The sequence below is a fragment of the Aquila chrysaetos genome, chromosome 8, assembly GCF_900496995.4.
Source record: "Aquila chrysaetos chrysaetos chromosome 8, bAquChr1.4, whole genome shotgun sequence".
In the NCBI taxonomy this organism is placed as follows: Eukaryota; Metazoa; Chordata; class Aves; order Accipitriformes; family Accipitridae; genus Aquila; species Aquila chrysaetos.
The window spans coordinates 36974014-36989737 of NC_044011.1; the positions used below are offsets into that span (position 1 = coordinate 36974014).

A 15724-nucleotide genomic window follows, 5' to 3' on the forward strand; every position below is an offset into this window, starting at 1 on the left:
CAATAGGTTCCGGAGAAATGCATTGAGATAGCTGTCATGCTGCAAAAATCGGAACATCCAGGTTCAAACTTCACAGGTCTTCGTTCAGAAGAAATTCAGTTAGGAATTCAGCGACAGAAAGAAAAGAATGCTGAGGCTCTGCGGTAAGTTGAACTTCCTTGAACACCAGCTTATACTGTCTAATATTTACTGTACATTAAATGTAATAATCCAAAATTACTAAACTAAATCTTAAGTTCAACAAATTCAGAATGCCCAAGAATTGTTGTGGTGTGTCTTCTCTCTTGACTTGGCAGCCTCTCTCCTCTACACTCATATTTCCTTCTTTCCTCTTCCCTGTCCTGCCAGTTGGTGCTGTGTTTACTGCATTGCCTTAACCCACCTTTTGTTGAGGCACTGTTAACACTATTTTTAAACGGTTCTCTCAGTATTGTCTGGTTGATGATTCCCTCTTTTTCCCTCAGAAACTATGAAAATTTGGTCAACATGCTGCTGGACTGTGTGGAACAAAGAAATCTGTAAGTCTCCCTTTCTGTGCATGAGAATTTTTTTGGGGGTGGATTGGAGGTGACTACATGAATAAATACCAATTGCATCAAGAAGTGCAGTTAGCATGACCAGAATTGAGTAATATTTTTCTACTCTCGAGGTAATTGTCTTAAAGCAGTATGTCAGTAGCAGTCTTGCATAAAATGGATTTTGGCTAGTTTCTTGGAGGGCTTTTGCAAAAGTATCTGCAGAAATTGAATTTCTGGAGGTCCTCATGCTTTTGTTTATGGATTCGCCTTGCCCAAACAGGAAAATTAAGGCCAATATAGGGGAATCTTGCATTACTGTCTTCTAGGTAAAGAAGTGAATGAGTCATGAATTTCTTTTCACTGGGAGCTTGATTTGTTAATATAAGGTGTTAAGCTTTCTCATTAATTAGTTTGACCTGTTGTATTTTTTTAATATTTTTTTGTTCTGGGAAAAAAGCTCAGGTTCTGTCTGCATAATACTGGCGTCCAAATAGATTTTAATTGGTAGCATAATACTTCTTTTTAAAAACTTTAAAAGAATATCCCTATAGGTCTGTATTTTACATTGAAATGCCAAGATCAAAAAGGCACTGTTAACTGAATATGTTTGATTGCACTTGTGTGTTCCCAGAACACTAGAGGTTTCCCTAAATGACAGTTAAGCTTGTTGACTATAGCAGTGACATAGAACATTACTTATGTTAGTGCAAACATATTTACATAATCTTAATACGTATAATCATTTCTGTGCAAAAACAGTACATGCAACTATGCTCCTTACTGTCTGTTTTGAATATTTTGGGTGTTGTGGTTTTTTGGTTTTTTGTTTTTGTTTTTTTTTTTTTTTTAGTCCCTGGAAGTTCGAGCACATAAGTATTGGTTTTCTGTCTCTGCTCCTGAGGGATGATAGGATACTGCCTGTCCGTGCCATAAAATTTTTTGTGCAGTGTCTCAACCATGATGCAATTGTAGTTCGTAAGGTAAAACCAACATAATTATATCTTTTTGTTTTGCTGCTCATTGGTGTTTAGGTCAGATGTTTGTGGTGTTTTGCTGTGATAAAACACAAAAGCTGAGGTGTACATTCCTTCTCGCCCTTCCAGCCATGCGTGCGTACAAAAGTTCCTAATCCAAGAAGATGACAGTCTTGGCAGTGCTGTAGCCGTGACGTACAGTGTCAAGTCTGTAAACTGTGAAAACTTGGAATGTACCTATTAATTCTTACTTCAGAATTCTTTTGCAGACTTTCTTTTGCAGATGTCTGTTTTTCCATCTGTAGCTTATTACTTGAAGGGAGCCATCTATGTGTTTTATTTGTACCTTTCATTCTGCTTGTTGCCTCAGTGAGGCTTGAAAGTAATGGCCACCTCCTTTTTTTCCTGAAAATGATTAGTGGGGAGGTTTTTCTGGGCTATAAAGGTCACACTTAAGTCATGTCCTGTATCCCCTGAAATGAGTGAGATTTACTTCTTTATGGGAAGTATCAGCCACTGGGGTGACAAAGTTCACTGTAATGTTCACTGGCTTTTTAGGGCCCTGAGTAGCTGGCTTAAAATGTGTCTGTGATGAGATGATTAGACACATCCCTTTGGAGGTAAGCGTGTGGAATGGGTACATTAATGCTGATTTTTTTTCTTTTAGGTGGCCATCTCAGCTGTGGCTGGTATTCTTAAGCAGCTTAAGAGAACACACAAGAAAGTGCCCATCTGTCCTTATGAAATAAGTAAGTTTTATTTAATATGAGAAATGTCTTACATTTAGCCTAAAATTTTTTTAAAAGCATATATTTCTGGTTAAATTAAACATAGAATCATAAGCTTTTCACTTCTCTCTGGTTGTTAATGTCCAAAGCAAACAAAATAGGTAATACAGTTGGTCATTTTTCAGTTGTTTCTTTTTTTTTTTTAAAAACAGTTTTACATGTGCAAGTGTGTATTAAGCTTTCACTTATTTCACTTATTTGAAGTGAGTTAGAACTTCAGAGAGATATGGTCATTCTCCTTTCAGAAAGCCTTATAATTTGTGAGAATAATATGTGTATTTCCTTTTTATTCTTTTTTTAATCATTTCAAATGGCACATGATATAAATTACTAAAGGAATCTCTATTACTGTTAGTGTTTTAATTTCCTAGGGCAAATCTCTGTACAGATTTGATTGGGGTGAGGGAGACATAAAAGCTCTTTAGAATCTTGTGTTGAAAGTAAGTCGTAACATTTGCTGGGACAGTTAATGAGCAAGTTTTGATAGAGTATAAATTCCTCTTTAACCAGGTGGAAACCCTAAGCCTTCCAGCATTCAGGCTGGGGACAGACCGGATAACCAGTGGCTGCACTATGACAGTCAGAGTTTACCAAAGACTAAGGAAGCTTGGGAGTCATGTTGTTTTGTGGAGAAAACACACTGGGGATATTATACCTGGCCTCAGTGAGTATCATTAAGCATTAAGATAGAATTGTGAGAGTCAGCAGAAAAAACCCCGTGGGAAATTAAATAATGTTTGTTAGGTTTAATTTTTTTTATTTCACCCTTTGTGCCTCTTGCTTGTTGTCCCACTTCTGGGTGGGTTTGGGGGGGGGGGGGGTGTTGGTTTTTTTTTTAATTATTTGTTTCCTACCTGTTTCTCTCTGGGTTTTGTGGGTACTGTAGACACATATTTTATATGGCTATTTAACTGCTGGTTTTAAAATGAAGTATGCATGTTTGAAAATTATATCGTTGTGAAATATGCAGAGTATTTGATCACTAATAATTCTGGATTGCTTGCTGTAGCAAAACCTTTGTAATAACAGACTTAATTTTTTTGCTGTAAATTTTAATTTTCGCTCCTTTGGAGTTGATGATAAATCCTATTTAATATAGAGAATATAGAAAATAATCATAAGCTTTATTTTATTTTGAAATGTGTTACTGTATTATTTTTTTTTAATATTCAGAACTATGACAGTTTATGCTCCAGTTGAGTATCAACCAAAGCTTGGGCGAAGGAGAGATGAGCTGACAGAGGTAAGGGTTTCAGTGTGTTTCAGTTGTGTGGGTTTTTTAATACTACTTTTCCTCCTTTCTTTTTTTTAATATTGTCCACAGATTACTGTGGAGATAACGTGCAGCTCAAATCCCCTTTTCTCTCTTACTCTAAGTATTGCTTGCCATTTAGAGAGTGCTTACGTAAAATGTGTGTAAACAGATTTGTTTTGCTTGATTGCAAACCAAGCTGGAGATTGAACTCATCTATGCAGTTTCATGGCTGTGTGGATATAATCATGCTTTTAACAAGCAATAAGTGATAACTATTCTGAAACCTAGATCCCCACAAGACATTTTCAATCATATTTTTCTACTTTGTTTTCACACTTACTGTGTTAGCATACAAGAAGAAATTACTGTTTTAATGTATTGCAGCTTCTTTGTCAGTGATCATGGAATAATTGTATTAATGAGCACTTTCTTGCTCCCTTTCAAATCTTTATCAGAGTTTAGAACAAGGTAATTAATGACAGGGGGAATGACTACTTTGTAGGGGTTGTGCTAGTGAAAGGAAAGACAATACAAGGTCATTAATGAAAATAAAAATCAGGAGTCTGGCAAAACATTACCCAGTATGCCCTATAAAATGAAGGGGAAATAGATAACCAAGGCATGATTTTTGCCAAAAATAGAATTAAAATGAAAAATGGGACTTGGAAAGATTCGGGTGTCACTGTGACAATCAAGCACCTCAAAGCTAATTCTTATTTTTTTTTCCTCTTACAGGCAGAACAAATTATATATGATCACTTTTCTGATCCCAAGTTTGTTGAGCAGTTAATAAAATTTTTGTCTTTAGAAGACAGAAAAGGAAAAGACAAATTTAATCCTCGCAGATTTTGCCTCTTCAAGGTAACTAGAGTTCAATAACTAAATTGCTTCTATTTTGTAGGTAATTATCAAAGTGTGGAAGAGCCACACACTATGTGGCTTATATCCCACTGTTGCAAAATGTTGATTTTTTAAAGGTATGCTGCTATGATTAATCCTATTAATCCTCTTTTCTGATTAACTACTAAGGGAAACACATTTAGAGTAATATAGAAGTACATAGGACACTTGTATATAATTCCGTTACAAAAGCAAAGTAATTTAACTTCCTGGATATTCAAATCTCAAGTGCTTCACAATCTTATGTACTTCTTACAAAGATAATGGTTTAGTTGGATAATTACTGAAGACACTTTCACATCTTGTTTTACAGGGCCTTTTCAGAAACTTTGATGATGCCTTCTTGCCAGTTCTTCAGCCCCATTTAGAACAACTTGTGGCAGACTCTCATGAAAGCACCCAGAGATGTGTAGCTGAAATTATAGCTGGCTTAATAAGAGGTTCTAAACACTGGACATTTGAGAAGGTGCTGAAGTAGTATTTTTGAGTGATTCAGGGAAGTTAAGGAATAAGTGTGAATTATTAAACAAATTAAATGCATGAAGTTGAAGGCTTTTAATGTGTCACCTATGTCCAAGAAAGGACTGGAAAATGTGCTTCATTGCCAGACTTTGAGCACAATTCATAGCTTGGTTTGGTGCCTATATAATACTAGGTGTTAGTGAAATGCTTCAAGATTAAAAGTAAGGACAGTTTGCTGGTAAAGAGATAGCAAAGCTGACATGGTTTGTAATTTCCAGTTGGAATAAGTGCTTATGTCCACCTCGGACTACTACATCTTTAGTCTAGACCTAGCTGCCTAGATTGTCTTTAAATGAATTCCTGTGCTGAAAAATAATTCTGGGACAATCAGTTCCTTAATGAAAAAAAAAAAAAGAAATTGTAAAATCGGGGGGGGGGAGAAGTCCTTGGGGTATACAAAACTGCTATCCTACCAAAAGCAAAGTGTATGCAGTCTCTGATACAATTGTACTTAAATCACCATGAAAATGGTGCATATGTAGTCCACAGTATTTCTAAACACCTTGTAAACGAAATTAAAATGATTCCTAAATTCTTAACCTCTGATAGTATTTATTTCCTTTTTTAAATAGCGTATTGTAGCTGCTTCCAGAATCAGTATTGTTTTTCCACGATTTGAAAAGATGGAAGGATTTGGCTTCACAGAGGTTAGACAGCCATTTTGTTCTTAAATAGACAAATCTTGTCTTTTGCCTTTTTGCTGAGCAGGTGGAAAAACTTTGGAAGCTTCTCTGTCCATTGCTTCGAACAGCTTTATCCAACATTACAGTGGAAACGTATAATGATTGGGGCACATGCATAGCAACCTCCTGTGTAAGTACCCCATTTTTAGTCTTGTAAAGCTATATCCAGATGGTCAAGTTTTACAGATAATATGTAAATAAGAGCCTTATGAACAGAGGTATTTGGGTATATTTTATCAGCTAAAACTGAGAACTGTAAATACAGTATAAAAATAACTTCCATTTAACATCTCATAGCTTTTCTGGAAATTTTGTTCCCTTCTGCATTTTGCAGACAAACATAACATTTTAGAAAGGAAATAAAGCCTTAGTTTTATTTTTAAATATTTCAGAAGAGCTGTATAAGGTTAGTGAGTGATGTTATTGTGTATGCTTGCAATGTGTTCAATTTTTGTGGGAGTTTTTGCACTCAAATTACACATTTTTCTTGCTTTAAAAGTGTGCAGCTTAGCATTATGCTGTGAAAATTAAGTCTCAGGTTATTTTCTAACATACAGTAAGATTTCTGTACACTGTGGTGGACTGGGGAGTTGTGGTGTCTGAGAAGCAGGGTAAAGGATAGGCCACAAATATCTTGGATCAGTGATTCTTTGAAATCACTCAGCAAAATTCAGCGTAGTTTGTCAGCCAGAACCCTGGCAATTAATTAGCAAAATTCAGACATGATTATTCATATAGGTCAAAAATGAAGCTGAAATTCCTTCTATTCCTACCGTTGTATTTACCAAATAGTTAAAAAAGTGTGTAGCTTCATTGGGTTTTCCTACTATTGAGGTTCATTGTGAAAAGATCTTTAACTTTGCACTTGCTTAACAGAATAAACCCAAGGGATGCAAAGAAAATCTGTCAAAACTGTCCTTGTTTATACATTATTTACTTTTAAAAAATGCCCTATTTGCTTATATTTCTGATACCCCTTTATTTTCAGGAGAGCAGAGATCCTAGGAAACTGCACTGGTTATTTGAATTGCTGTTGGAATCTCCATTGAGTGGTGAAGGAGGATCATTTGTAGATGCATGGTAAAATTAATTTTAACTGTTTTATTGTGGCTGAATAAAGAAGGAAATAAAGCATGGATAAAATGTATTGAGAGCATATTGTGCCAGCTGGCTTGTAGAAGCAGGGAACAAAAGCGCTGCTTTCCAATTAGCTTTCCCCACACAGTGGCAGTTTCTTTGTTGTTATTTTTTTATGTAATTAAATCTAGTTAACAGAATGTGAAAGTTTGGTACTGGTGTAGCAGCAGTGCTGTTGTTTCGTTCTGTAATTTTTACCCATCTTTGCATGCAACTCATGCAGACACTTTTATGCATTGACACACACAAAACATACCAAAACAAGGCTTGGGGGGTACTGGGGAAGGCAGGAACAATTTTGTATGACTAAAGATAAGTTGTTCTGATTCCTAGCCGACTTTATGTACTGCAAGGTGGCCTTGCACAGCAAGAATGGAGAGTACCAGAGCTGTTGCACAGACTGCTGAAGTACTTGGAACCTAAACTCACGCAGGTTTACAAAAACGTGCGAGAGAGAATAGGAAGGTCAGTGTTCTCTTCTGCAGTTCTTGGGGGTTTTTTTCTCTTAATTTTTTGGGGGTAATTGAGTATCTAAATAATTACACTGAAGTGGTGACTGCTTGTTTCTGTGCGTTAATACTGGTTAATAGACATCAGATAAATTATTGTTAACAGACTTGCTTCAGAAACTTCAGATGACTTCTGTATTTTTGTCTTTTATTTTATATGGCCTGTTATGTTTATGCATGATATGCCTAAAGCTCTTAAAACCCCCAACAAACAAACCACCTGCCCCCCTGCCTCAAACCCACAAAAAAGCCCCCCCCAAAAAAACCCCATCAAAAACACCACCACAACCCAAACTTACTGTGTCTAAGCCCTAATAAGCCATAAATTTACAGGGAGTCCTTTAGAGAGCATTTTAGTGACTTAGAAACTAGTTGCAGATCTGTTTGGAGGAGAGGGGGGTTGTAGCTTAGTGATTGTCTAACCCTGCTTGATTCAAATGTCTACAAAGAGGATATTTGAAAAACATTTGTTTTTAAATAACTTTGAAGTGAAGATAAGAGGAAATTTTCTATAAGTATTAAACTTCAAAGTTCAACAAATTGATCTCAGATCACTTTTCGCTATGTTATGTAGACAGTAGTCATGCTGACTGTATGTTCTTGCTTTCCTTGTTTGCTTTTTTAGTGTTCTGACCTACATATTCATGATAGATGTTTCCTTGCCAAATACTGCTGCGACTAAATCTCCTCGTGTCCATGAATTTACTACCCGGATACTTGAAAATCTTAAACCCCTCATGGAAGTAGATGAAGAAATTCAGAATCATGTTATGGAAGAGAATGGAGTTGGTGAACAAGATGAGCGAACTCAGGGCATTAAACTCTTGAAAACTAGTGAGTTGCTTAATGAGGTTAAGAAATGGGGGTATTTTAGGACATGATGATTGAGGTCTGCAAATAATACAGTTGCAAAGCAGCACAGATCTGAGAGGAGAAATTGTGTAACAAGCTATCTGTTGTTTTAGGGTTGAGGTTTATAAAGTCACCTTTACAGGGTCAAACTTAACTACCAGTATAGGTCCACTCTGATGTCTGAAAATCTCACGAGTGATTCTTGGAATAAATTTAGTCTATAACTTGTTTTGGGATTATTGCTGGGTTTTTATCTTCTTAATCAGTGATTATTTCTCTTTATAAAAACAGTTTTGAAGTGGCTGATGGCAAGTGCAGGGCGGTCCTTCTCTACAGCTGTCACAGAGCAACTCCAGCTTTTACCCTTATTTTTCAAGGTATATGCTTTAATGCTCCTTTATTAGTTATGTTTGATTAAAAAGGGACTCTATATGTAAACAAAAGTTAGAAAGGACTTTATAAACAAAAATAAAACCTATAATGGTAATAAAAAACATGCATACCGAAGAGGCCCAATTTTTTTTTTGTGCTTATGTATGTTTACAGCTGGTAATCTAGCCTGTTAAATGGTTTCCTGACAATAATGATTTCTAGGTGAATGCCCTGTACATGTGTAACTTGGCGGGGGGGAAGTGTTTAATTCATGAATGAGTGTGTTTTCTTTCTATTCTGATACTTATCTTTAGTTGTTTTCTTTTGTTCCATGATTATACAATTCTTCCTGAATTGTGGTACTTCTCTTGTTTTTCCTGGCACCTCTAATCCTTCTTTTCTTTTATGAAGCTGAGTCATTCAGTGCTACATGTCTGAAAAAATATATATTTGCATTCTCCAAAGCATATGTCTTTCTTGATATAAACATCAGTCGATTAACCAACAATAATGTACATGACCACAAAATAAAGGTTTACTTAGGTGAAAGTGAACTTGAAATACTGATAAAGCTTTCTCTCCGTTTCGGACTTACATCTAAAATATTAAATTAATTGGGTTTGACACCAAAAAAATTGCGATGGGGAATCAAAGTCTTAATGGCACCGATTTAGTCCTCCTTAAGAGCTTTAGACTAGCCATACTGTTTAGGTAAGTAATATATGGTGCAAGGAATAAAGATCTCTTGATTTTACTCATTTTTTTCCACAGCTTATTGCTGAGAATATTTTAAGGTTATATTGATTGTTTTTCCTAGTTAACTTAATCTTTCAGCATTATATTGATTGTATTTTTCCTAGACAACCGTCCTTTCATGAGACTAAACTTTCAGGATTTTGCTGTTAGCAATGCATATTTACTAACATTAGCCTTTTTTTTTTTTTTCCCTCTCTTATCTTGTTCTGTAGATTGCACCGGTAGAAAATGACAATAGCTATGATGAGCTCAAAAGAGATGCTAAGATGTGTTTGTCATTAATGTCTCAGGGTTTGCTGTATCCTCAGCAAGTGCCTTTGGTACTTCAGGTGCTAAAACAAGTGCGTATGATCTAAATAGCTTAAAGCTTCTTGTTATCTGATGCACTCTGTGCTTTTTTTTTTTTTTTTAAGATGACACAATAGTTGTGACTTGAAGAGAATCAAATACTGATTTTCTTAGAGGTGAAAGGAAAAAGTTTATTTTAAGTGGTTTAAAACATTCTTAGAAACAGTAAATGTATTTTGTTTCCTACTTCCAAACATTTAAACAACTTGTTCAATTTCTTATTAAAATACAGTATTTTAATAAATTAAAATTTGGTTCAGTAGTGGATCAGTTTAAGCCAAACGTGTCTCCTCATGAGCATAACAATTCAAAATCCTGTTTCAAAATGAGTCGTCATATAAAGAACTGCCCTTGAATCTCTGCCTTTTTATAGTTTTACAGTATACTTATCAACTGTACTACTGCTTTCTGAAAAACACCACAAATGAAAATGCACTCTTGAATTGAATAGTTCATTCTGTTGACAGTTTGTCATGCAAAAAATGCTTTTTTTTTTTTTTTTCTCTAGTCATTCAAGGCTGATTTACAGTAGTAAAACTACCTATTGCTGGTGTAAGCTGTACACACAGCCAAAATAGTATCTGCAGTGTTGTAAGCCAGGCTGCACCCATGCCTGATGCTTTCAATAATTTGGACTTCCATAAGCACATGGAGATGAAAGTAAAGGAACTAAAAAAAAACTTGGCTTTCCAAATCTCTTGTATAGAATATATATACTCAAGCAGAACAGAATTTCTGATTTGTTTTTATCTGCCTTATGATGGCTGTTGGGAATGAATCAAAGGGAGAAACTAGCCTACTTTGTCTTTTACAGTATTAGGTATTTGTTAAATAACAGTATGCTTTGCAACTTAATCCTGTAATAATTTATTGTCTAACCAATAATTGCATGCTTTGGAAATTAAGAGTGTATGAAACAAAAATATCTGAATAAGGGGAGTTATTTGCAACTGTCCCCAAAGGCTTTTTCTTAAATATTGCTAGCTTTACATCAGGTAGCTGCTTTCTTTCACATTCTTGCTTTCACGTACTTATTTATACTTGTAGACAGCAAGAAGCAATTCCTGGCATGCTAGGTATACCATATTAACCTACCTCCAGACCATGGTGTTCTACAATCTCTTTATCTTTCTCAACAATGAAGAAGCAGTCAATGACATTAGATGGCTGGTTATAAAACTCCTGGAAGATGAACAGCTTGAGGCAAGTAATACCTTTCTTTTTCTGACATGCTGTTTCACACGACTGGTTTGTTGCCCTCGTCAAGTTTTATGAAAAAGCTACCAGTTGTAAATTAATACAGCATGTATTTCTAGCTTAGCATTCTTCCTATTTTGAAAATATAATCAGTTTTATAGGTTTTATTTCTTTCATATTCCATTTTTTTTCTTCTAATATTCCATTCTGGGAAAACAGCTGTTTTAAAAATCACTAATGAAGTATTTTCTAAAGTTCCATTGTTCCTACTTTTTCAACAGAATGGAATATTGCTTTGTTTCATTCTTGGTTTAAGTACAGCTGAAATAGGATATTATCATTTTACTCTAAATATTAGCGTGGATGTTGGTAGCAAATTCAACTTCCAAGGTAAAATGCATTCCTGTGTGAAAACTATATAAAACCACTATTTATTACTCTATAGGTCTGATTCCCATTTAATTATATCAGCTTATTAATGACAATAATAAGTTTTTTTTTTTTTTTTTAAAACATCCAGCTCACTAAGGAATTATTTCTTTACTTATAAGTAGATTTTCATAAGTTTTGTGAAAGATGCATGCATAATAGGACAGAATTTGTCTAGCAGATGCTGTTTTTACTGATGGTGTTACATATTTCAAAAAGACAATAGTTTGTAAGCTTACTTGTCAGTCTGACAAGTTTTTGTGCATCTCTTGAGCTAGTGATACTTCAGTATATACAAATGGCAGGAGATAAAATCCAGAATCTTGGCTGCGGTACATGCGTACTGTTGAAGATCTGTGTATGAATGCACAGTTTGCTCTTAAAAGTCCTATTGGGATCATAAGCTTGTTCTCAGGGGAAAAAAAAAAGGTGCCTGATGTGAATCATTGAGTCTTGTTTGTCAGGCTTCCAAAAGCTGGGGAAAAATCACAGAAGTACTTTATTCTGTATCACTAATTCACAAAACTGGAGGCTTGTATTAAATGATGTGAATTTAAATATGTTTGATCATGTTCAAGCACAGTGAATAATCTTCAGTGTTAACCTCTGGTCTGTTCCATTTCCCCTGTGCCATCATTGTCACTGTTTTTTGTGCTGTTGACAAATATCAATGAAATCCTACTTTTGGGTGCTTGGATGCTTTCTTCTTTCTAGAAGAAAGAGAAGATTCTGAAGTGTGATAGATACCCTTCTGCCAAAACAAAGATCCTGGTTTAGGTCTTCCTGAAGCTACATTTAAAACAGTAGTTATACCCAAGATGTGAAGCTTGCTTTTGTGAATAGTGGATTGGAAATAATTTGAATATACAAATTAAAGTTTCTGGCTTAAGAGTTTTGATATTAAAGTTTCTAAAGAATGGCACTTAGACTACTCACCCAACCATGCCAATTTCAGTCTTGAGATGAGCTCTCTCCTGCCTTTCGTGTCGCTATTTGTTATAGTGAACTGGAAAGCAACAGCTTGCAACTCTACATGTCAGAGCGCTTACCTCATAATCTCACATAATTTTGAAAAATGCCTTTTATTCACTTTAATACCATTTATCTAGTTATTTTAAATGTACAAAAGTATTCCTCTGCACTACAGAGACGCAAATCAAAAAAGCTTATCTATGTTAATAACCACTTACGATCATGTTGTTACCGTAGAAGCTTTCACTTTTCTTTGAAAAGCAGTCTTGTTCTTTCTTCATAATAATTGGCAAGATACAGTATCTTGCAGAGCAATTCCTTTGTATTTTTTTTAATGCTGGATTTTTAAGAAGAGAATCCCTAGCTTTAACTAGTTTTCGGTGTCTTTATGCTGTAGAGCTGAGATTTTGGTTCTTGGATTTAAAGATGCTTTTTTTTTTTTTTTTGCTTATCTTGATACAAAGGTGCCAGACCTAGTGATCCAGCCCATCTTGTTCTTTGTTTTAATATACAGTTTGCGCTTCTAATAGTGCTAGAATTACCATTCTCAAGCTTCATGGTGACTTCATATTTTTTCATGAAATTATTGCAACAAACCTCGGCAAATGACAAAGTCAAATGACCACGCTGAATGTCAAATGGCAATATGACTGCAATACAAAGTGAACGTGGGTCATAGAACAGTCTGGCTTCTACTGAACGCAAATTTCATGCATCCAACTTTAAGCACAGATTTCTAGAATTGAAGAAACCTGTACTTAAATGATATTGTGGGAAATTCTCCTTCTCAAAGTCAGAGTAGTCATGGAGCTGATGGAGTACTATGAATGTAACAGCTAATGTGACCCTGCAGCTGATAAAGGGAAAAAGTATAACAGTCCTGAAAAATAATGTCTCTGTGTACAGCAGTATAACCACCACTGAATATCATGTCTAATTTTCATGTCATACAAGGCAGTTGGAGAGAGCTGCAGGAATGATTTGAGTTTGGGAAAGCATGTTTTGCACTAAATAATTCTATTTACTCAGTCAGAAGTAGAGGAAAAGTGAATATGACTGTATTCAACCTGCAGTTATGGTTAAAGTGATAGCCTAGTTAATCTGAAAGCATCTTTTTCACAGTTTTCTCGGCCATAATTTGATCCAGAAAGCTATCTGGATAGGTGCTTCATATGTTTATATTTTTACAGATCAGTGTACAGAATACATAGCACTCATGTCTTGATGAACATTTTTCATATTACACTGCAGTATTACAGTAATGGGAATATTTTCTCTTTGTATAGGTAGTCCCTTGTAAGTACGCAGTTAGGTTTTGCTTATGCTGTTGAGTGTTTTTGTTCTGCTGTTGCTATAGTTTTGTAGATCTTGGTCAGTCAATTCGGACCAAAAAAAAAAACCCCACCAAACCCCATACTTGATTGGAAGATATTCCTGTGCTGCTACTCTGTATTTTTTTATGTTCTTTAAGTCATCATGTGAGTATGATGATCTGTAAATTATTTAGTGTCAGATGATTAGCTTGTTAATGTATGATTTTTAAAAGCTTTGCTTCTAGGTGCTCCTTGCAGCAAAGTGTTCCTTTTAGTTAGATTATTAATTTAGAAATGAAAGTGGTTTTAGTACAGTGAATAGCGATGTAAATGAGTACAGTTCACTTGGGAGCTTGCTCACTTTACAGCCAAGCTTCTTTCTATTCTGGGTCTTGCATTAGCACATCATGTTTCATTTAATAGCTTAGTTCTTAAGAGACTCACAAATTGCTAATAAACAATACTGGCAGACTTTCACTTCTTACTTCTTTATGCTATTAACAAAATAGATCATGTTTGAATAATATGTTGTAGAAATTTAAACAGAAGTGAAGTCTCAGGAGCTTCTTGTTAACTTACTACGTTCAATTATTGCAGCACTTACACCTATACTTATTGCTTTGTGGAGGTTCAGAACATTATGTTCAAGGATATAATTTATTATAATCTGCTGCACTGGATTCAGAGTGTTGGTAGGTGTTTCTACTCCAGATAGACAAATGTTCCGTTTACAGTTATGTGTTACAGTATGTACTTACCAAAATCTGGTGACTGCTGTCAGTGTTTCATCAAGTTGATTTGGTTTTCAAGTTTGTAAATGTTGGGAGGTTTTTGTCAGCCTGTAATTATTGAAAGTGGAAGCGAGTTTTGGAGGGACTCCAGTTTAAATGTGGTCTTATAGTTCTATAACTTTATAGTTTTAGGAGATTTGAGTAGATGAGATAAATGAGTAATACTGATGGGTTATACTTGCTTTTAAAAGCAAGTGACTGCGTTGTCTCTACTTGTAATCCACTAACAATGTGTTGTGGCTGTTTTAAAAGGAATGGAAAAGGAGATCTATATTTTGAGTGGTTTGGCAAGTAGGTGAAAACTCCTTGTTCTTTGGGGTTTCTGTGTTACCGAAGAGAAGAATATTTTTCCATTCTGGAATTTTGTTTTTATTCATGTAGTGGTACTCAGGACAAAAAAGTAAATAACGCTTGAGCGTTATAGAACTGCATTGTTGACCATAAACCACTGAAGTTAGTTGTCATTGCTTATTAATCCAGCATCTGTTGTATCTCTCAAAGAATTCTTGTGGTACGGGTAGAACAGAATCAGATTTGTCTCATGAACATACCTTCCACCTTCTTTTGGAAAAGCTCTTCAGCTTTTGTCAATTCTAATGTCCCCGACTAAATGCTTTTGAACATACTTTTTTTTTTTTTCCCCCCCTTGGTAAAACTGATGTTAATACAGAGACTATTACAAATTTTGTAATGCAGGTTGATTATTTGGGGTGCCACATCTTGTTCTCATTCACAGTCTGTTTTTAAACTTTCTAAAGCTAATCTAGTCTGTGATATATATGTCTTGACGGTGGAGTTAAATTACAGTATTTGCTTGAGTACTAGGTCACTTTATGACAAATTATGTGAACGTAGTTCTATATTACAGTAGTACTATGTTTATTAATTTGTGAAGAGCCATATAGTAAACTAGTAGTAGTTTATGATCTATGAGAAAACAGGATAATACTCTAAAGATTTTTCTTGGTCAGTTTGGTAACTTGGCCTAGCTGGATGTGCTTAAAAGGATAGGAATAGCATAAATACCTCTTTCTTGCAGTTCATGTGTGCTTAGTAATTGTGGTATGTACTGTCTCTGCTCGTAGGTGAGAGAAATGGCTGCTACCACACTAAGTGGTCTGCTACAGTGCAATTTTCTCACTATGGATGGGCCCATGCAGACCCATTTTGAACAGCTGTGCAAGATGAGGTTACCGAAAAAACGAAAGCGAGACCTGGGTTCAGTGGTGGATACAATTCCTTCTGGTGGTAAGAAAATTGCTTCAGAGTCTAAAACCATACGTGTTGATAGCAGGTTAGGAAGAAATAAATATTTTTTGCTACATTCAAATGCTTGTTCTGCAAGCATTCCAGATGGAATAGGATTTGTCCTGTGGTGAAGCAATATTTAGAAAATTAACATATACCC

General features: G+C 35.3%; 1 protein-coding gene across 2 annotated transcripts in view; it reads left to right on the forward strand.

The window, feature by feature from the left end:
* The window catches only part of PSME4 (proteasome activator subunit 4), a 69013-nt gene that overhangs the window by 48691 nt on the left and 4598 nt on the right, over positions 1-15724 (forward strand). For both annotated transcript variants that reach the window (XM_030022135.2, XM_041125156.1), the window contains 16 exons: positions 7-143; positions 465-518; positions 1369-1498; positions 2160-2241; positions 2791-2944; positions 3454-3523; positions 4271-4396; positions 4749-4901; positions 5666-5770; positions 6629-6720; positions 7111-7242; positions 7912-8120; positions 8430-8515; positions 9479-9607; positions 10662-10817; positions 15402-15564. In XM_030022135.2, coding sequence (XP_029877995.1) covers positions 7-143; positions 465-518; positions 1369-1498; positions 2160-2241; positions 2791-2944; positions 3454-3523; positions 4271-4396; positions 4749-4901; positions 5666-5770; positions 6629-6720; positions 7111-7242; positions 7912-8120; positions 8430-8515; positions 9479-9607; positions 10662-10817; positions 15402-15564 — 1978 coding nt within the window. The remainder of the gene's footprint in view (positions 1-6; positions 144-464; positions 519-1368; positions 1499-2159; positions 2242-2790; positions 2945-3453; positions 3524-4270; positions 4397-4748; positions 4902-5665; positions 5771-6628; positions 6721-7110; positions 7243-7911; positions 8121-8429; positions 8516-9478; positions 9608-10661; positions 10818-15401; positions 15565-15724) is intronic.